The sequence below is a fragment of the Periplaneta americana genome, chromosome 6 (assembly GCF_040183065.1).
Source record: "Periplaneta americana isolate PAMFEO1 chromosome 6, P.americana_PAMFEO1_priV1, whole genome shotgun sequence".
Classification (NCBI taxonomy): domain Eukaryota; kingdom Metazoa; phylum Arthropoda; class Insecta; order Blattodea; family Blattidae; genus Periplaneta; species Periplaneta americana.
Genome location: NC_091122.1, coordinates 29602141 through 29626186, shown reverse-complemented (window position 1 = coordinate 29626186; position 24046 = coordinate 29602141). Strand labels below are relative to the sequence as shown.

The 24046-nt window shown below is 34.1% G+C and overlaps 1 protein-coding gene across 3 annotated transcripts in view; it reads right to left on the bottom strand.

Annotated features, from left to right (window-relative positions):
* Positions 1 to 24046, bottom strand: part of Liprin-gamma (liprin protein kazrin) — a 717975-nt gene that overhangs the window by 83600 nt on the left and 610329 nt on the right. For all 3 annotated transcript variants that reach the window (XM_069827796.1, XM_069827797.1, XM_069827798.1), the window contains one exon: positions 12903 to 13113. In XM_069827796.1, the coding sequence (XP_069683897.1) occupies positions 12903 to 13113 (211 nt within the window). The remainder of the gene's footprint in view (positions 1 to 12902; positions 13114 to 24046) is intronic.

Below are 24046 nucleotides of genomic sequence, written 5' to 3'. Positions count from 1 at the left end.
CCTGCCAATCTGAAGTTGTGCTAGGGCGTGGTTTCGATTCTCTCTTGGGTTGATTACCAGGTTGGGTTTTTTTTCGAGGTTTTCCCGAACTGTAAGGGGAATATGAGGCAATCGGCCTCATCTCGCCAAATATCATCTCACTATCACTAATCCCAATGACGCTAAATAACCTAGTAGTCGTTAAATAACTAATAAAATATTTTTTGCATTTTAGAACAAAACGGAAGTAATAGGGAAATGTTGGGACACCAGAACTGAATGTTGGTCACATTAACTATTATGAGTCGGCCTGGGTAGCGCAGTCGGTATAGCACTGGCCTTCTGTACTCGAGGTTGCGGGTTTGATCGCGGCCCTGGTCGATGGCATTTAAATGTGCTTAAATGCGACAGGCTCATGTCAGTAGATTTACTGGCATGTAAAAGAACTCCTGTGCAACAAAATTCCGGCACATCGGCGACGCTGATTTAACCTCGGCAGTTGCGAGCATCATTAAATAAACCATAATTTAATTTAACTATTATGAACAGCTAGAACAAGCAGTACCAGTATTGGAATGTAAAAAATCTGTATGTCATGCATTAAGTTTCATTACAAGACACAAAAATAAGGGTTTGGTGTGTAATCAATGCACGCAGGATAACATTCGATTTCAAATATCTAATGTTGTGATCCTGATACACCTTATTGATGGGAAAATCTTCTGAACATGAGAGACATTTATCTAAGAAGGGACCCATCATTTCGAGTTTCTATTGTAAGAGAAGGTAAACTAAGATGCAATTTGTCTAAATTTATTCTGTCAGCAATCAACCAGCACTTTACACCATGACTTTATACTACTACAGAGACATTATTATGACATGAGGCAAGAAAATGGCAGGTTACTGGCAGCCCGTTCCCTGCACGGTCTGTGATGCGCAGGCTGTTAAAGGTGCAGCATAGTAGATCCTCAGTCACCATATGACATTCGCTGTAGTCACAAGTCATGTTACAAAAGTTATATAAAGTGATATAAAAATCAGAAGAATATAAAAACGTTTTAGGACATCACTTTTAAATAATTTTAAATTTTTAAATTGTACCACATGGACTGCAAATGATTTTAATTTAATGTAACATATGCATTATAAACCAAATTGTCCACACCTGTGGAGTAACGGTCAGCGCGTCTGGCTGCGAAACCAGGTGGCCCGGGTTCGAATCCCGGTCGGGACAAGTTACCTGGTTGAGGTTTTTTTCCGGGGTTTTCCCTCAACCCAATACGAGAAAATGCTGGGTAACTTTCGGTGCTGGACCCCGGATTCATTTCACTGGCATTATCACCTTCATTTCATTCAGACGCTAAATAACCAAATAAAAAAAATAAATAAATAAACCAAATTAGGTTAAGTTAGAGCAATTCACTTTAGCAAGATCCGAAAATCATAATAAGTTCCATACCATCAGGCAAGGTTTTCATCATAAATGTTTATTTAACATTCTACATCTGAAGATGATACACATGTATCGAAAACGTTAATGTAATTTATTAACTTTTTAAGATAAGCAAAGGTGGCACAGTAAATAAACAAATATAGTCAAATATTAATAGCTTATCGGCATACCACAATATGAAGTTGACGAGGTTCTTTGTTAATAAGAAAATAAATACCTAGTACATAATGCTAATGTCAATATATATTTCGAAATAAAGAACAAGCTTATGTTGACCGAGAGTAAATACAGGTGATTCACGAAGAAAGGTAAAGAATTTAGGATACGATATCTCAGGCCATTTTGAGTGAAAAAGTTCATATTAACATAGGTCCGTTTTCGAACGATGGCGGAGCTAGATGCATTTTTAAGGTAAAACGTCTCGCCCCAATGTGAATCAGATGTTACCATATGCTGCTGATGTGAGACAAGATCTCAATGAATGACATAACATTGGAATCTGCATTGTGAGCAATGTAGATAAGAGAAGAGAAACAAACTGGGTGGTGGAGCATTACAAATGTCACAACAAACACGCTATCACTTATCAGTTCACAGCAGTTCAGTCAGCTACCTGCAGTATAGTAGTTATACAGGTACAGTTTTCAGAAGTGTTAAGTTGTGTTTTTCAAGATGCCTTATAAATTTTCGACTACAGAATACGCCAATATTGTGTACGTTTATGGTTTGTGCGATGGAAGTACCTTGCATGCCATCACTGAATATGAACGACACTTTCCGAACAGAAGGGTACCATATCGAAGAATATTTACTGTCTATGGGGTTGGATGAAAGACTTGATATAGCAAAGGAACGGAGAAACGACAGAGGCACTAATCGACCGTATTTTGGATGCAGCATAAGAACTCCACGTGCAAATCTCCCGAGCGATGAGAGCGATTCATGCCCGAGCACAACAGTGCATTGAAGCAGAAGGAGGTACCTTTGAAAATGTGCGAAAACATCGACCCCGACTTAGAATTTAAATTTGTCCGTTATCTGTCTCTAAATGCGAGTTAGTACAATGGAATCTCAGAAGTTTTTGTGAAATCAAAGAGCCATATCTCTGTAACCGTTCGAAAACGGACCTATATTCATATGAACTTTTTGACTCAGAATGACTTCAGAATTCACATCCTAAATTTTTTACCTTTCCTCGTGAATCACCCTGTATTTCAAAATATTAATAAACCCTATCACTGTCAGTGTAGTGCGTCTTATTGACACTAACATATCTCCTCATCAAACTCTTGTCACTAACAGTGGCGTTACCTCTCAATAGTGTTCAGAATGAAGGAGGGAGAGAGAAAAAAACAAATTTCTTCTGGTAACAAAATCACAAGTAAACGTCATGCCCATATAAGTTGGTGACAATGGTTATCATCGTAAATTGTATGAGTGAATGCTGTGGTGTTTCTTTCTCCAGTTTAGAGTAAAAAATTTAATGTATTCCAAGCTGCCATTGTAGTATTGTGGTAATGAGAAAGCAGGCAAAACTGCTGAACTATCCTCAAATTTAAGCCCTATTCTTGAAAGAAATCAACAATTGAAAAATGTAATAACACAGTTAAAAGAGAAATCATAAATGTATCGAAAGAAAAGCGTGAAATCAACAACACATCAACACTTCTTAGTGTACAAAAACATCTACAGACAGATAACTTTACAGTAAAGTTCCCATATATGTAGCTACTTTTGCCGGAAGAACAAGAACTAAATAGTGTTGTAATTTAAACCTATTTTTATCAATTTCATATAGCACATTCTTCTATGTGCACTGCATGTAACAGCGAGAAGGAAAGCCTGAAATACGTCCTCTTATAAAGTTAAGCAGAAAAAAAACGACAGAGATGCCTTGAGATCAAAACTAACTCAACATTAACATTAATCTGAGAACACCTTAACAAATAGCAAATCTGGATGCAGCACTGGCTGAAAATGTTTATAAGAGACAACGAATAATTAGCAACATTTGAAGCTAGAAGTTCGTATTAGGAAGTACCTATCAAATATGTACGCCTACTTCTTTTCATATAGAATACAGAAAAATTTGTGTGATCTTACTACAGCTGAATATGTAGGTACCTCTAGCTTCGCTTATAATATCTGTCATCTGTCTCTTTGTCAATAGCTTTTATTTTTGCAACTGTTGGAGTCTGTTCGTATATGCGGATCAATAAATTCAGGAAGTATTAGCATGAGATTGCTTCATGTTTACTTGAGAAATAATGCATTGTTAATTGAAGGCCTTAGCAATTACTACACAAAATGAGTTTTAACCTAGGTACCAATATTTAATATATATTTCTATATTAAGTACCGGTATTATATTGCATTATCAATTAGTGCCAGAGTAAAGTATTTAAAATTAGTTATAAAACACAAAGCCATTAAAATTGAGGGGTGATCTGCAATAACAAGGTATGTACACATACCCCGGTATTAGGGGAGGCTCTACAATAAGAACTGCAGATCTGCAGAACCGCCATTTAAATGGACCTGAAAAAATTAAAAATGTAAAACGTGCTTTTATGTAATCTAGTTCAGTGTTTCATTTATTTTTCCAATTCATTCTCCTTCGATTCGAGATTTTACTGTCTGTAGGAGCCTTCAACTGCTCGAGAATTTTAGCTGTAGTGTACTTTTCGGATCTGTGATCGGCAGTTCCTGAAGCTCAACGTAGGGTAGTTGGCAGCAGAAAACTGGTTTTCTTCACTGTCCCATAAGACTGCATTAGAGCTGCAACCGAAGCAGCTCTCTCTAAATATAATTGTATTGTGTATTGTAATTTTATTGTGTATTGTTTATATTGTTTGTACCACTGCCACTGAGTGCTTGGCCATTGCAGTGTAAATAAATACATACAACACCTTCATCTCTTTATGACCTGCATTAAGACACATAGGCTTCTGGGCTACTGTACATCATTACAGTTCCAGTGTGTTATAGTACTGTGGGTGGTGTGATGTGATTAGTCATTGTGTCTAAGGAAATATTTTATATTAAAAATGAATGAAATGGAAACCTAATTGACCAATCCTTTTCGAAATTAAAAGAGAAATTAAATGTTAACTTAAGAAATTAGGATGTCCTACACAAAATTTAAATATTGAAATTTCTGGAAATAGTCGAGGAAATTATGTAGCCTACTAGTCATTTTAATACCGAAATGTGTAATGGAAACGATTGGTTTTTTGTTGCGCTCATGAAAATGCTTTCTCCTCCATCCATGTAGTCTGTTTAGAGGAGAAAATACATGGACAAACACCGGAGTGAAGGATTTAGTTAATTTGACTTAAAAAATTAGAAAAGCATGTGGGGTACATCTCCACTACATGATTAGTTGTAACAGGTGGAAGAGGTGTAGCGCACGGATGGTTGGAATACAATTTCGGGTGCACCGTCAACTTCGAAAAGGGGCTGTAATTACACGTGTTATCCGATTTAGATGCAATAAACAGCATGCATTTGCTAAATACACTATTTTTCATGCAGAACTGCCAACCTTTGTAACTGTGGGCCGCTACAGCTCGGTATAGTCACCACATTAATGTATCAAAATAACAAATTCAATACCGTAACGAGATTTTGACGAATAATACATGAAACTTATACAAATAAACTACCAATAATACTAATTGAAAAACGCAGATTTGCAAAGGCCTTTCTTTGTTAATGAAAACAATGTTACTTTTACTTACTGCCGAACACCCACTTCTTACACATACCTTGTTAATGCAGAACAACCCTCAATTATCCACGAATTGTCTTAAAAGTCAGAGAAATAAATGAAAAAATAAATGCGCAAAAAAATTAAATAAAAGCTCACAAGAATTAGTTATGTTCGATTTTGTATCTATAAAATGAAGAAAACACATTTCCTTAAAAGTTGGACGATTTTCACTACTTTACTGCAAGAAGGTTAAAGTACCATAATAATTTGGCCATATTGATCCAATTTTTTTTATTATATCGGTACAGTAACAAATGTCTGAATTGTTTGCAAAGCTTTTTGTGTTACTTAAGAAGTGAAGAAGTAAATATACATTTAAGTACAGAAAGAAATGCAAGAAGGTAAACAAAAATCTGCTCTATTAATGACATATGAGAAACTTATTTACTTACAAAATAAATTCAGGGCCCATGTAACTTACAATATGTAGGTTCCTTGTTTTATAATCAAAAAAACATAAGGCTATGATGAGAATTCCAGAGAAGTTCTAAAGACTTTCAAGTTTCCTTGTACGTTGTTATATATGTGTCTACTGTCTTTGGTATAACCTCTTGTTTATGTGTACGTAAGAAGAAAACTCTCTGGTGCGGTTTTAATTGATCTTGAAGTACAAATTTCAATGACTGAGATATAAGAATGGAAAACAGACATGGGTACGAAATACATCTATTCGTAATAATTCATCTTGTAATAAAAAATATGAAGGAACAGGTGAAATATGATATGTGAATGATCACGTTAAGACACCTGTAATGTCATGCAAATTATGAAACATTACTTCAGACTACAGGACACAGATAGCTTCTGAGGATTTATCTTTGACAGTCAATGCTCTTTCTACATGTTACGTTGCCATTTACTATATATTCATGAATATCAATTGTCCAACACAACTCTTCTTGAGGGTCATGTGGTCATTTGGTTAAAGCCACTACAACTACTGGCATTGCAGTAATTCATACAAGCTTCTGAAAGCATGGATTTTGTGTAAATATAATCAATTAAAAAAAATCGATCTTACATTTCTTCAATGTAGATTTTTAGGGATGTCATACACGGCATGTAGGCCTACGTTGTGTTTAGTGAAAATAAAAGTAGTGGTGCTCTTTTTTAGGCATTATATTTATATTTACGATGGGCTAAAGGAGACTACGAAGTGTTTAATTTTGAATTTCTGAAGATTAACAAGTACTGGTAGGTATTCTACAATTACACCATCTATATACAGGATGAGCCATAATTCGAGCATATGCAAGCCACCACGCAAATTACCATTGCAAACTATGTACACATTATACAAACCTGGCTTTCAGGTAGTAGCTTCCTGTAAAGCAGGTTTGAATAATTTCAAGGAAAAATTGTTCCGGGACTGGGTATCGATCCTGGGACCCTTCGCTTAGCGGGCGAATGCTCTTCCGACTGAGCTACCCCAGGAACTATACACGACACCGTCACAAAGATTTGTATAATACATTCGTTACTGGAGGTAAGTACGTTAACAGAAAGCCACAATTTAAGTCACACAAGTATTTGTGTGCACTCATAGTTGAGTTCTGGCGTCTTGTCAGCTCATTTGAGTCGTGTGGATACAAAGGAAAAATTGTGACGGTGTCGTGTATAATTCCTGGGTTAGCTCAGTCGGAAGAGCGTTCGCCCGCTAAGCGAAGGGTCCCAGGATCGATACCCGGTCCCGGAACAATTTTTCCTTGAAATTATTCAAACCTGCTTTACAGGAAGTTACTACCTGAAAGCCAGGTTTGTATAATACATTCGTTACTGGAGGTACGTTAACAGAAAGCCACAATTTAAGTCACACAAGCATTTGTGTGCACTCATAGTTGAGTTCTGGCGTCTTGTCAGCTCATTTGAGTCGTGTGGATACAAAGGAAAAATTGTGACGGTGTCGTGTATAGTTCCTGGGGTAGCTCAGTCGGAAGAGCGTTCGCCTGCTATGTACACATTATTCTTTCCGAAAATTGCGCCCAGACCGTAATTTCCCAGAAAAATTTAGTTCAAATTACACAATCTGGCAATGCTGGATAAACAGTAGCATGGGAGTAGAATGGTCTAACATCTGTGGGTTATGTAAATCATTGCTTTCAAAGCCTCGTGATAACGCGAATGTCTCCATATTGAAGCATGTAACTACGTGTTCAAATCCCCGTTTTTCTGGTTATATTTTTATGTACAAAGTTATTTTTAATATCAACATTTTACTGTTTTTGAAACTTATTTTTTTCGAAATGAATTACAGTACACAGTATTTTCATTAACTCATTTATTGATGTAGCTTTCCATTCTGCATTTTTAAAATGTTAGGTTGTTTCTTTTTACACTTACTGTACTGTATTTCGTTCATTTACAACCTGTGCTCAAAAGCATTACCTTCCATACGATGACAAAAGTCTGCGTGCCTAATAATGTCTTGCTGTACGTTATGCAACATACCCCTGTTGATAGTTCTTACAGCTGCATGAAGCCGTGCAATAAGTTTCATCCGGATCTGAAGGGGCCTAGACCGACCAGCCAGCTGCTGGTCTCACGCCCACATGCCGAAGCAGAGGTGGACGATCATCCAACCAGAATGGAGGTATCGTGTGGTTAACACGATGATCCCCCCAGCCGTTATAGCTGGCATTCGCAACTGGATTTCGCTACCTATTGTAGCTCCCAAAGTGCATCACGATGCTGGGTGGGCACCGGTCCCAGACACTGGCCGAAATTTCATGAGAAAATTTCTTTTCCCATGAGGATTCGAACCAGCGCGCATTCCGTAGCGCGAGTCCTAGGCAGGATACCTTAGACCACGACGCCACAGCACGGGACTTATTTAAATTAAGTACATAAAAAAAACAACTTGTTAGAGGACTCGAATCACTGAACCACATGTTGCAGTTCTACACTCCTTCACTTTATCTCTAGACTATCAGTACACATAACTAAAGTGGGTAAGTAATGATGGGTTGATTTTACATTCATGTTGCCATTTATCCTGCGTTGCAAGATTGTGTAATCTTAACTCAATTTTTTTTTTTTCAGAAATTAGGCCCGGGAGCAATTTTCAGAAAGAATAATTTTGAACATAGTTTGCAATGGTAAATTTCATGGTGGCTTGCATATGTACGAATTATAGTCCACCCTGTATTATTCAAGTTATGCAATTTCTAATGCTATATAAATTAAACCAAGCTATAGGAAAACCAGAAACCTACATTCACAATATTTTAAAGAGCATTGCAATTAGTATAGTCAAGTCTTTCATAAGCAAATTACCATATCACAACTCTTAAGTAGCCTAAACTGTGGGGAGGAGAGAGTAAAATATATTGGAACTTTATTTCCTTCTATCTAGACACCTACTACCGCAATGTAGATTAAAAACCTATCTAAATTGAAAATTCTCAAAACTAAGAAAAAAAAATTCTTTTCATGTTCTCAATGTTAAAAATACTTCATACATTATGTAGTCTGTTACACTTACTGGACTCATAACACAACATGACCAAATTTATTTTCATATTTCAACCACTACACACTGAAAATTAATGTACCAGAGAAAGATCCATGCTTTCAAGAACTTGTATCAATCAGCAAGGAAAGAAGTCTACGAAAGATGGTTTACAAACCACAATTACAATACCACAACATAAATGTAACTTTTTGTGTTTTAATCTGTAAGTTGTAAAACAATATTTAAATGTTATGGCAGTTTTATTGACATAGTTTTAGAGAGTTATAAGTTTATCCCATATTGCTCTGGTCTTGGAATTGTGGTCTATAAATGAGGAATAAACCTCTACTACTACTAGCGGGTTATGCAGGTGAGGGATAAGGATTGCATTACTGGAAATACCTGTATTTCTGTGAGCGATAAGACACTATCGTTGAAATCTGCTATTTTCTCAAATAAAGAGTTGTATGTATGAGTAAAGAGAAATATTGTCGAAAATATATATTAAGAGTTTACCGGTATGAAAATTTAATTTTTGTCTACATTAAAAATATGCTTGATTATTTATTTAAAATTAAAATATATATATATATATATATATATATATATATATATATATATATATATATATATATTACTATTTCATATTTGGAATTAAAAATCTAGAAGTTGGCTTAATTTCAATTATTACTATAATTATTATTGGTAAGATTTTGTGGAAAAAAACTGACATGTGATTTTATATTTTACGCTCATTCATTTTATGTTGATTCAATTTGATTTTATAAGCAAACTTTGTTGAAAAAAAATTTTTGATCTCATTCAAGGTGAAATATAGCCTACCTTAACAGACAGTTTTAGTGCTACTCTACCTACAACTTGTTATCCTGCTTATGCCATTCCTGTCTCCATATTAACACAGGTGATGATCTGGAGCTGCGCTTGGGCATGGATTCGATTCCCACTTAGGTTGATTACCTGGCTGGTTTCTTTCCGAGGTTTACCCCAACCGTAAGACAAATGTCAGGTAATCTATGGTGAATCCTCGGACTCATCTTTCCAAATACCATCTCGCTATCCCCAATTCCATCGATGCTAAATAACCTAGTAGCTGATACAGCGTCATTAAATAACCAACTAAAAAAATCACGCGCACATGCACACACACACACACACAAAATTGAGAAATTATTGAATCTGACCTCATTGGACCTCAAAGAAAGAAGAAGTCAAAATGTTAAAATAATATGCATTACTGTATCAATCTCAAATATAATATTTCGAGTGATCGATTCAGAACCTAATCTTGTAGATCGAATATTTCGAGAAAACGATTGGACAAAATGGCTGTAAATGTTACAACACCTAATCTATGTAACCCTGTTCAACGTACTTTTTGCTTTGTAGAACTTAATTTTTGGTCCTAACAATGCCATGATGCATGAAAAATATTGTAAAATATGCAAGAACAATAATTATTCAGTTGTCGAATATGCATAATTATCATTATCATACCGATTCTTATTGAAGTTGCAATATAATACAGATATACAATTTGTAGGCAAATTTAATCAATTTTCGGTTTAACGAAATTTCACTATAACGAAAATAATTACAGTATTCCCTTGAGTTTGTTATATTGGCATTTCACTGCATTGTATAATTTTAACTATTTTTTTTTAACCTAAATAGGTCCTGATGGAATTCTATACACCTATCATAATTCCAAGATCATTAAGCCAATTGTGCATATGGGCTACTTTCCCTTACAAGAAAAATATTGATATTGATATTGATATATTTATTTCTACAACTCTTATTTGGTAATGGGTCGCCACCACATCTCTCAAGAAAAATATAGCATTTTAAAGATTTCAGGTTATAAATGTATTCTGTACGAAATAGAAAATGAGTTGCAGGTACATTTCGTTGTTATTGAGTACTGGACATCTGTCTTTTTATTATTGTAGAACTCTTGAAAAGTTGAGAATAATGATAAAAATGACTATTTGAGAACAGCTTTCTTGTTTCATTTATCCTTCTCTCCTGAAGAGAAGTCAAAATATTACTTCAACAAATATTTATCTTCTCCTCAACAACTAAGGCCGGGTGCCACAGAATCAGACGCAGCGCGATGCAACATTTTGTCTGTTGGTACTTGTCTCCCATTTATTTCTTATGATGGGGTGCACACAGAATCAGACGCGACAAAACGGTCGCAAGCAGACTGTCTGATGCCTGCACCATCTGCGCATGCGTGAGTAGCCATGTCCACGATTGCACGCTTCTACTATTTGCAGATACTATTATTGCGTAGTGTACATTATTCAGAATGGAGCTCGATGTGGATAAATTAGTTGTTTTGACACACGAAAGATACATTTCATACAATCTCATTTTGAAACAGTATCACGACAATTATGTAGTTTCTAAAAACATGCGAGAAATTTCAAATGAAATGAAAGCACCGGTAAGTAATACCTTAATAACTAATAATCATTTGTAGTAGGTCTACTTCTCTGCTCTATATTATCACTCATTATTGATTTACAGTCCGCATCACCGTTTTTGGCATGTGAAATAAGTAATGGGAACGTTACGTACAAATGTTTTACCTTTGTCGCAGTAAGTCTGACAACTGTATTTGGCAAATGGCTGATGTGACGTGTGTAGGAAGTGGTACCATTCTCAGCTGCACTAGCAACAAGCTCACAAACTGGGCATTATACTCTAGGACATGCGCCAAAAATGCTGACTCTGGCTGTAATATATTTTTCTTTATTGTGAGTCGTGAAGTAGTCATAAACATACAAAATGACGTTTGTGCACTACATTAGTACCGGTAGTATTTAATTATAAGATGCTTTCAATTGTATAGATTTTTAGGCTATTAGGCCTCCTCAGGAAATAATATCCCAAAACAATAGAATTTCTGATACACACAGCCCTCATTCATTGACGCCATTTTATAGCCTAGACCAGTTTTTCAAAAACACATACCCAGCAGATCAGTTGTTGCGAGCAGACAATGTCAAACTGTTGCGAGGCATTGTGAGACACTATAAAGCAAAACGTCAGTCGCAAAAAAGCTGCGCTGCATTTGATTCTGTGTGCGCCCAGCCTAAGATGTCCAAATGTAGCAGTAAACAATTAGGTTTTAATTTTGAGATTCATAAAAATGTAAGCCTACGTTAAACTTAGTGCATAAATTCATGATTGCTGACAAATAGCACAATGTTTTTGTTGTTTAAAAATTACGAATTCTTCTTGAAAAGAGCTTCATAAATAAGCTATTTATATACAGTATATGGACCAGGAAATATGTTTTATATGAGGGGTTCACAACCAGAGTGGACCAAGTCCATCTTGAATAGTTCTAAGAATAGTTCTTAAAGTTCCTGGCTCACGCTTAGCAACATTCACCTTCCATAGGAAATGCTGCCCTCTGTGGAGAAACAAATGAGTTATGGACTTCGTTTGTTATGGCAATGAATAAATCTAAGTTTTCTTCATCTGAGATTGTATTAATCCACAAACTGATCACTGGTGGACTTGGTCCATCAAAATTTACTAATAATTAAAAACATAAACTCTTCTTCTTCTTCCCTAATTGTGCCGCTTTCGCAGCATTACGGGATTGACCCGGATTCACTAAAATATAAACTCAGTTTATCAAATTTCTAATACAATTCTAACGAAGTGAAAATTCCATAAATGCATACTTATATTGTTTATACCATTGGTCTAGGCCTATCTATACTGTGAATTGTGTTTTTATTTTTAAAACTGTTTAATAATTGAAATAGCATATATTTCTTACAAATTAAATAAAATAAAGTAATGCATTTAGTTTTAAAATGCTAGTCAGTCTTCATTGTATGCGTGTATAATTACGAATTATTCGCAGATGACATGATAATTGTGTTTTGAGGTTAATATTGTTTCTTTAGGAGCATGAATCGGTTATCATTATCAAAGGTTATCTCTAACTCACGTGTAGCACACTGGCGATAGGAATAAACCATGAATTGATAGAGTGTTTCAGTAGTTTTTGCTAATTCTAGAGTCTAATTTGATTGAAGTCAAGCACGCCAACAATAAAATTGCAGGAACAAACCCAGTAAAACGCTCTGTTAGTGGTATTTCCAGTGCAACATGCTCTAGAAGGAGAAAGGAGAGGGTAGTTAGCTGTAGCGGGGTGGAGGGAAGTGTTGTAAGAAGAACTGAAGAATGTGTTGGCTTACTCTGAGACTAGCACGTCGGCGTTCCTTCTCTTGCTCGTTTCCCGCGAGTTGTTGTACGGGGGCCGCCGCCTGCATCATGGCGCCGCCCTCCCCGGCCAAACCGCCCGCGTAAGAGCGAGAGAAGCTCCGACCCAGACTTCCCCCACCAACCAACTTCTCCGCGCGCCTACGCTCAGCCCGGCTTATTCGCACAAAGTGCTCAAAGGAGGCTCTGGATGAGACATACAGAGAAAATAATAATAGAACAAAAATGGAAGAAGCCAAAACTGAGGATGTTCTATTGCAATGTAAATATTGCAATATGCAATTATTATACTATCCCCACATGCAGGGCTCAAAATTTCATAAGAAAAATATTTTTGTTGCTTTTTAGAATTTAAACTTTCTCATCACAGAGGCATTTTTTTTTTTAATGTACTGTCTTCCCCGAGCAAAGTATATCGTAAATGACATAGTAATAAAAAACAAAGTGGTAACTTAGTAGCAGAGATTAACTTTCCTATACCGCCAATGTTAAATTTGCATACTTAAAAACCTATTAACTCAGGAACTACTGAAGATATCGAACTGGAATTTTTTCAGGATGACACAAGGTTTCTAAGCAAATTGACGCAGATTTATCAAGCAATACACATTGTGAAAAAGATTTCTACTGTATGTTGTCAATATGTGTTTAAAATTTCATCCTTCTGTCATTCATAGTTCCTGAGGAAATGGGGCACTTGCGTTAAAAAACAATACAAGTCACCCTTACTAAAAAATCAAATCTTTTTTGCAACTTATACTTCTTGATAAATCTGCTTAAAAACGTTGTATCTTTAGCCGGTAACAATTTCAGTGCGATGTCTCCAGTAGTTCGTGAGATAATGGATAATTAAATAAGCAAATTTAAGATGGGCGCTTTGGCAGTATAGGTAGTTTAATCTCCCTTTAAATTTTGAACAAATAAAATGAGGCACACAGCATTATAAGTTCCCAAAAATACATCACAGTAATACCCGATATTCTGAACTGCCAGCTGGCAGGTAATGTAATAGTTTGAGAAAGGAAAACGTAGGTGACGAAAAATGCTACATTTGTACCCACCAGTTTCTTTTCCCTTCTCCATCCTTGAAGTGACCATTCGTCAATAATACTAATGCCAATTTCTGTGAGGTTTAGATATCCTTTAAGATAAAGGGCAGATTTAAATACTATAAAATACAAATCAAGGGTCGCCTTTAATATCTATTATTTTTAAATTAAATTTGAACATTCCTTATTTCATACTAAGAATATAATTCTACAATTTGGAATTTCGTGTTAGAGATCTTTCCTTCTCCATTCTGTCCTATAGTAGTGATCGAAAGAATTTTTGTCATCACACTTTTCTAGCTGAAGAAGCGTCTTTTGACTTTGCTTTGCAAATGTTTTGAAGTAGTACTATCTACGCAGCAAAATTGTCAACTGTTTTTGCTTTGTCTTCTGGCTTACGCCTTTTGGCTTTGCTTTTGCAATATTTCTGATAAGATTACCGTTCCACGACTTCGTCATGCTGATGAGAACTGAATTGTTCAAAACCAGAGATTCGCAAACTGGGTAAAAAAATATCGTCCCATTTTGTGTATTATGGGTCAAAAGCCTTTGGAAAAATCCAAAGACTACAAAGAATAATACCAAATAGCCCTAAAGGATTAAACCTTTGGTAATGATCCACGAAAACATAAACTTGTTTTAAAGAGTGTAAACTCTTTGTAATTTTGCGTTTTCTCTGTTTCGGCTTCAATTCACCTCTTCAGCTAGAGAAGTATGATGACAAAAATTCTGTCGATCATTACTCTGCGACAGAGTGGAGATGGAAAGATCTCTAACGAGAAATTCCAAATTGCAGAATTTGATACACCTCCATTGTCTTTTGACTTAGCTTTGCAAATAAGAAAATACATATAATACATAATTAATAATGAAAATAATTTGTTGAACAAGATGAAACTCTTCTTTTTCTGTCTTAGGATTGTCAATATATGCCAATTCCATGTATAATAAATATAAAATATTTATTTTTGGGTATTTTTGGGTACTTGTATTGATGTTCTGCTCATTAAAAATATAGAAATAAACTATGGTCTTATGTAAATGAACTCCTGAAACATTTCTCCTGAATAATTTAAGAGCATTATCTGTTATTTTATATTTTGAATTATACCTTTCAAATCAAATCATTTACTAATACGAAAAATTACGTGAATAGTATTAGGTATGAGATTGAATTTTGAGCCCTGCTCTTATATAACATCTTAATCACTTACAAACAGCATGTCTTAGAAATAATAACTAATTGAGACCCATGAATGCAGCAACTGAATATGCAATCTACAATATTTTCTGAATACACTTCGTGAATGAGGTAACATCTGCAGGATTAATCATTTAAATTATTGTTGTTGACAAAGTTTTTGAAGTTGTTTTAAAGTAACAGGATGTCTATGCATTACAAAAAGTATAAGCTAATCATAGAAGGGTGTCTATATGAAGCAGGACAATAGAAAAATATTTGAAAAGCCCCAAGACAAGGTCATTCTTTGCACATCCACATTCTATGCCTTCACCATTCAATGTAGCACACTAAAAGGGTAGCACCCAAACAACACCAAGAACTATGTAACTAATATCTAGTGGAAAATACAAATGAAAGAGAAAGCGCATGAAATAAAAGGAAAAAGTGCATTGTTTAAAGAAGAGAAGATAATAATTATAAAAAAGAAATTGAAACAAACCATAACAATTTGTGTTTGTTTTTTGTGCTGTTGTGTGTTCACATGAATGACTGTGGAGTCACATATGTATGCAATATTTGCCAGTCATGGTACTTAATTGGGCAAGGAATGGCCATCCTTCAGTAAATTGCAACTAAATATCTAGAACATTTTTAAGCATTTTAGACAGTGTTAAACTTGGTTTGTATTTTTAATCAGATTCATTCAATCGCATCTATAATTGCATTTATGAGTACAGAATGTATTATAACCAGCGAATAGGATTATAAAGAATGGATACTGAGCGAATTTTCCTGTGTTTTGTTTCTCTGTGCACCAGCGTTTAGTTCCACTTTCAAGTGCTAGAGGTTAGTGTAATCGAGCATACGCTAAGATAATAATTGAGAATAGAGTTGAGACGCTGGATCCAAACATCGCCTACCTTATTGCATAATCCAGTAACGCTTTGCTTCAAATAAATTCAAGTTAACAGCTTTTCCTTATTTCTCAGTGACAAACTAGTTGTAATAATAATTTTTTAAATTTCATATATAATAAATTATATTATAAAATAATATAATACATTATAAAATTATGTATCAAATTCGTTTAATATTTGTATATAATATAATATAATATAGGCTAGGGATATGGTTTTACTTCTCATAAGAGTTTTGTTTTTCCATTTTCAGTGCTATCAAATCATTACATATTTCAATTGTTGTTGAGGTCAACGTCTCAACTCTCATTACAAAGGAACTCTAGAATCTAGACATTACAGTTAATGACGGATTTATTATTTTATGGATTCAATTTATTTTATTTGAGTACATAATGTACCTAGATGTATTAATTATGTGTGTTATATTTCCACTGTGTCGACTGCTAGCTGATGTGATGTCAGCGCCAACTCTAGGGTGAAAGCAGAATCTCACGCTCTAGCTGGCTTGAAGGTCATTGAAATCAGTCCGGCTACATCAAAGGTACCGACGCGAAGTGTCCATTCTTTATAATCCCTATTCACTGTTATAACAGGCACTTTTATATTCAGACGAACATCTAAGTAAACATAATGTAATAAGCTAGATGGGGAATTCCATGGTATTCAATATGTTAGGGACGAGGTATTTGTAATATTCAAAATTATTTTCGAAGCATTTAACAGACAATCAATCCATGTCTTATATGAGCGGAACATAGTTTGTATTCGCATTATTCTTTGAGGTTGCACATAATTCCACTGCATATAAAACTAAAATTACTAAGAGTTAGGGATGTGACTCGGGAAACTGCTATGAATTTGATTAATTTGAATTTTGCGTTATACTGAATCTTCAATCTCGCTGCACATCACACATGGGAACTGACTTCTGCTTTGTATTGCGTTACTTCATGACGAAATAAAACTGAGAGATGGTATAACTTAAAGATCGCGAATAAGTAACAGGTTAGGTTTGGTTTGTTCAGGCTTTTGGTATGCCTTGCATAAGTTGCTTTTTAATAGACAATTACACAAATAAGATTTAGGTCTATCCTGGACTGAAGGAGTGCTTTCTCGCTTAGTGCAACATAATGCTGGTACCACTGAGTTACGTGATGATTTCATGTGAAAATGTATCAGAAAATAATAGATCTAATAGGTCTATATAAGAAAAAAAAGTATTTGGGCAGGTTGGGTGGGCTTCAGCTTTCGTAGCGAACACATCTTGTCTTTAGAGTGGCGTGCTACAATTTTGTGGTTCTTTGGAATAATTTTAGTATGTTTTTCTCCCTTGTACTGTGCATAGCTGGATCAAAGATTCGTCTATCTTATAAACTGTAGTATGGTGAAATATCAATACCACCTACTGTTGTATGCTTCGTATACAGTGGCTCTATTGGAACCTAGCATTATGAATTCAGACAAATATTAAAAATGACCTGCGTTCTGTGAGCATGTTCAAACTCGCTTTGGTCGAATCAGCGTTAGGTTAGGTTAGTTTAGGCTTTTGCTATGCCTTGCATATACTCACAACTGTCTAACAATGTGATGCACCCTTTCTACCAAACCATACCAAAAGTCTGAACTAACCTAACCTAACCTGTCACTGATTCCACCTTACGAAAACTCTCTCTGATTGAATCAGTGACAGGTTACGTTAGGTTAGTTTAGGCTTTTGGTGTGCACTGGTAGAAAGGGCACATTCTTAGACAATTGTGAGTATATGCAAGGCATAGCAAAAGCCTAAACTAACCTAACCTGTTACTGATTCGACCTTACGAAAACTCTCTTTGATCGTATCAGTGACAGGTTGCGATAGGTGTGTTGAGGCTTTTGCTATGCCTTGCATATACTGCCAATTGTCTAATAATGTGTCCTTTCTACAAAGGCATACCAAAAGCCTAAACTAACCTAACCTCTCACTGATTCGACCTTACGAAAACTCGCGTTTACTCTGTGATCAGTAAGGAAACGTAGGGAAATAAGATGTGTTGCCCACTTTTTCCACCTCGCTAGAGTCCTCATACCTTTCTTCCGGCCACCACTCACACAGCAACTTTCAGCCCTTATTTTCTATTTTCAGTGTGAAATGGCGTCGGCACTCAATTTTTTTTTTCATATACCGGTACTATACATATGACTCGACTAGAACCCATTTGTACCTTAACATAGTAACGCGATAGTAAAGAAATAACTAATACTGTGTTAATTTTACGAGTAATCATAAACAAACTTGTCATAACTTAACTGAAACACGGTACGTATATCTGAATATATTCAAATATTCTTTATATAAATACTTACATAAATGAAGTTTAACGAAACAAATCATTTTCCTTCTGTGGAAATTCATGAAGTAGGTTACTCGAAATTACGTAAAATGTAAACAAAACAATGACACAAGATGTACTTATTTCAAACCTGAGGGGACAAAAACACCTCTCGTAGTTTCAAACAAATCGATCATGGTTGCCAACCATAACTACAAAATTACTCATTGGAAAATGTTCAACAGATAGTGCTGTTTTTTTTTTCTTCTCATACCCTTTCTTGGTCATATCCCTAATACGTTTTCCTTACCAAAAAAAAAAAAAAAAAGACTTTAAATTAATCTAAATGGGAGTAATAATATAAATTCACTTCTAAAGCAATTAAAAAGATAAACTGTTATGCATTCTTTTGCTACGGTATAATATAAATAAAAATATATATGGTGGTAAGATGTAATTTTTCAGGTTTAATTTACCATGGAATGCCCCCAGAAATAAAATACAAATGATTACCTAGACGCTAAAACTTTGTAAGGAAGAAATATAAGGTATTATTTTCTCAAATTACAGCTATGTATGGTTATTTTTTTATTGTTAATTTTAAAATGTGTGAAATTTCCTTTCTTGCATTAATATTAATCGTTCTAGGTCTTAAAAATCTTAGGCAGTCTCTCAAATTTGAATAGATAGTATTACAGTAAAATTGTAGTACCGATAACATTGCAAAGCAGAGTGAAATTAAATGAAAAATAATATATTAAATCTCAACTCGCCAAGAAACTGTGTAACTCTTGACTTGTTCCACATCTTCAAGCTTCATTGCTGATCAAAGATGTATGGAATACAATAAATGAAATGGAGGAAAAAAAAAAAAAAAAACATGCCCAGAGGATACTTTTCATACACATACACACACAATATTAGTCACTTAAACTTTCTCATCTAGACAATGCCTGTAACATTATACTCTGCTATATGTTAATGAAAGAATCTCTCTGAAGGAAAGTTTTTTGACACCAATGAAAAAAAACTCTCATTCTCATCTTGGATCTATTAACCAATTATATGATTAATAATTTTATAGTAAGTAAATACTGCACAAATGTATGTTATGACAGAAGAAAGTTTGCTTTAAGATTTTCTTCAGGAAATGCGTGCAACTGAGTCAGTAGCCCAGAATAAAAAAAGGATTTAATATGAAATTTCTTCAATTTCATATGCCTGTCAAAATAGCACAAGTCTTTCTTCTATTTTTACATCTTTATCAATGTTATTGTAGCAACTTACCCACTTCATCATGGGAAAAAATTATAGGCATTAAATTATTCCAAGGAGTTAGATTTATTTTTCTTCAAAACATGGAACAAGTTTAAAATTGGACACTTAAAACAATGATATAATTATAAGTTGTGACTGGTGGACGACGTAGCATTAGCATTCCATGGTGTTCAGCGAGTTCAAGAAATTTGGCTTAAAAATTTCCAGGAAGATAGTTGCTATTAAAAGACATTTGCTTGCCCATTAATAAAAACAGAAAAAAGGAAGGTACCTAAACAAATTTCTTAGCTTTGCCACGGCAGGTTTTATAGTTACTAATCTATCAAACGTGTGTTCAGTTATAGTAATAATAGGACTTTAAAGTTGTGGTAGTTTGATATTGAAGTTCGCTGTTATATATAGGCATAGATATATTAAAAATAAATAGGCACAATAACAGTTTCTGTAAAATTATTTACTGTTCTTGATTCCTAGTTCTAAAAATAAAACACAGGAAATGCCTTCTAGGCTCAAAGTCTTAAGGAATAAGTTATCTGCATTCTTATTTCTAATATTATTATCCCACATAGGACTGCATCAGGTAAGGTAATAACTGTAGTGTAATGTGGTCTCAACTTCACAAGCAAATACATTTATAATATCTGAAAATTGGGATAATTTTACTGTGCAAGGGGAAAATGGAAGATATTTAAGTTGTTTTTTCCATTTTATAAATAAAAGCTATCAATTATGCAAATCTGGCTTTCAGGTATAGTAGCTCCCTGTAAAGCAGGTTTGAATAATTTCAAGGAAAAATTGTTCCGGGGCCGGGTATCGATCCCGGGACCCTTCGCTTAGCGCACGAATGCTCTATCGACTGAGCTACCCAGGAACTATTGTGACGGTGTTGTGTATAGTTCCTGGGGTAGCTCAGTCGGTAGAGCATTCGTGCACTAAGCGAAGGGTCCTGGAATCGATACCCAGCCCCGGAACAATTTTTCCTTGAAATTATTCAAAAGCTATCAATATTTCAAAATTGTTCACTGTAAAGCTACAATATTACCTGACAATCAATATATAAAGAGTTGTTTACGCTTTTACATAATAGGAAAATGATACTGAAATTTTGTTATAATAATATGATAAAATACGTAATATTTACAATCGTAGGTACATGATTTTTAGTGATGTTCTTATGCTTATAAAACTTGTTGAATGAGAATAACAAAATAAATTCTTTCATTATATTAAAGAAAATCTAAATTTAATTTTTAATACATTTATTATAATACATAATAACTGCAAGTCTGATGTGAACATTCACACTGTAACTTACTACAGTTAATTCTGCACTGACTTAAAGTTGTTTTGTCACATCAAATTTATCTGAATATCTTTATTATACACATCTGCGTATACTGCAAAATGACTCTCTTGATTTCAGCACTGTTTTTACCATTCTTGTGCGTATAGATTGCTTTTTTTAAATTGACTTAATAATTGTCAATTTAATCTGGTTTTAAGAGAATATATTTGGTAAAATGAAGGATAAAAGCTTCCTGATGCAATTTACAACGAAGAATGTAATACAAAATATGAACTCTCAATTGAACAATTAATATAGAACATATAAATTAGGTGAATTGAAGTGCATTTTTTATTTTACAGAATCTATATCCCATAACAAATTAAATGTCCCATGAGAACAATCTGTTCTGCTAGTAATGAAATGATTTATTTTTCATTGTTTGGCACACTCTTTTAACACGTCTATAATCTCTGATTACCTTTATAACTTCTTTACTGTGTAAATATAATAAAATTACCTGACTGATTAGTTTCGACGTGGTGTCCGTCATTGTCCTAAGCCTAAGCACCTGGACAGATTATTATAATTTTAAGTCATGGTCTTCATAGTATTGCAACTATAATTCAAATTTAAGAGGTATGAAAAGTATTTTCATTTCTCAACTATAATAGAATACTGATTATCCGTCATTTGATTATTGGTATGCGATTGACAAATTATCTTATTTTCCTGGCAAGTTTATTATTATGTTGTTGTTTTCTAATCCCAGGCATTTGACAATAAAGTCATATGACCTCTTGCACTCCAATATTTTTCAAAGATATTGTCATGGTTAGCCACTGACGCACAGATTTTGAGATGTTCTGAATCCATTTCTTGATTTGAGTTGCACAATGGACAGTTAGGAGACTGATATATTCCAATTCTATGCAGATGCTTGGCCAAACAGTCATGGCCTGTTGCCAATCTAAATGCAGCTACAGACGATTTGCGTGGTAAATCAGGAATCAACTGTGGATTATGATGCAGAGAGTTCCATTTTTTCCCTTGAGATTAGTTTATTATTATTATTATTATTATTATTATTATTATTATTATTATTATTATTATTATTATTATTATTATCATTATTATTCTTGCATTGGTGGTAACAAACTTACAATACAATGTACAATAATAATTTATTAATATTGTATAGTGCCTTTTGGATGTAAATCTGATATGGTAGAGATTATCAGAATTTTTCGATTAACTGTTCATTCCTAAACCTTTCTCTACAGCAAATAATTGAAGTTCTACTATATATGAATAAGAAAACGATTTTGTTAAGGTATTTTTTCAGGGGACACTATGACGAAATAAAATAGAGATTTTCTAATCTGTGTTTTCATCTCAGAAACTGAGATGACGAATATAATTTACAGGTAATAATTTACTTAAAATACCGTATTTTAAATAATGTACCTATCACTCATTGATAGGTAACGCAAGACTTATTTATACAATGAGAAAAAAAGAAAAAAAAATGCGTACGGTATACTACCCGTAAATTTATCCACAGGTGTTTGAAATTTATTTAAAGAAGCTTCACTAGAAAGCAGACAGGACTTTGAATTTGAAGTGATGCTTGAAATTATTTTCCTTGTAATTGCTTCTATGTAAGTACTACACAAATACGGCAAATTCATTTAGAATTCTGTCAAATTCCGTACAGTTTATTACTAAGTGTAAACAAGTTAATCTTTTAATGTGAATGGGAAAGTTGTCCAAATTCTATTCACCATATTTTGAAATTATTCAGACTCATGGCCAGTTTGTCCAAGTAATGTTTAATTTTGGTTAACGAATGTTAAATTAACAGTCTGTTTATTTTTAACGCTTGGTTAATGTATTTTCAATTTGTTCAACATAATTTGTTTAAGATAACCAACACTTAACTATAACGTCTGTTAGCACTATTTTATCTACTCAAGAGCAGTTGGTAATGATTCTACACATGTAAGAGAATTTTTGATTGGCTAAAATTAATCTTTAAATTCTATATTATAGAGTGAGTCATGAAACTTGCATAGAATGACAACCTGTTATAGTAGGCCACGCTCCATAAACAAACAGTTGACAAATGAAAGTTGTAGGTGACGTGCTGAATAATAATTACAAAGTAAGGTTATATTTCCTCATTGCTATTATGGATACGAAATACGAAAGGAATAAAATAACACTGATGTATTTAAACAGTCCAAAGTATTTTTTAAATGTTACATTACCAGTCATATGCTAAACATTCCCTAAAGAGAGACACAACATATTAATTTCGCAACTTCTCTTCGAACAGCTGTGGAGACATCGGCCATATTTAACTAACTGTTAAACGAGTTAACTGCCCGAAATCCTATATTAAAAATTAACAAACTGTTAACAATCTGTTAAACCAAACTGGTGTTGAAAACATATAATTTTATTAATTAACAAACTGTTTAGAGTTTAACAGTCGTTAAATTTTCTAACAATACTTGGAAAAACCGGCCATGATTGTAACAAAGCAACTTTTGTTATTCCATATTGGCATACTGATTTTGAGGGAAAGAACTGTGTATTTCCATTTGTATTTACTCCCAATTCATCCATTTTCCTGTAATGCTTATGAAGCTTTGATTGTCTATGTGTTTGTTTGAATTCCAAAAATGCGGATAACCTAACGGTGAGCATATACACTACCGAAGACTAGAATTACCATACCTGTGCAGAGCCCATTTGGGAAGTCAATTTTTCCTCTGCAGTAGCTGCCACAACCCTATTAGAAACCTGCTTATGTACCTATGGTCAACAATACTTCTGTACAATATTCTTCTTTCTTGTACACGTAACATATTCGTTGCTGATTAATTTAACAATGACTCTTAAACACAGTAACTGCATTATACTAATCCCAATGATATTACAATATATACATATATTATATGAAGACTTATACCAGTTCATAGAAATGTCTGCACATTAATGTCAGCTATGCACTATTCCTTTTTTTTTTTTGTTTGCCCATATTAACTACAATCATCTTTCTTTCAAATATTAGGGCTTTTAATGTCTTA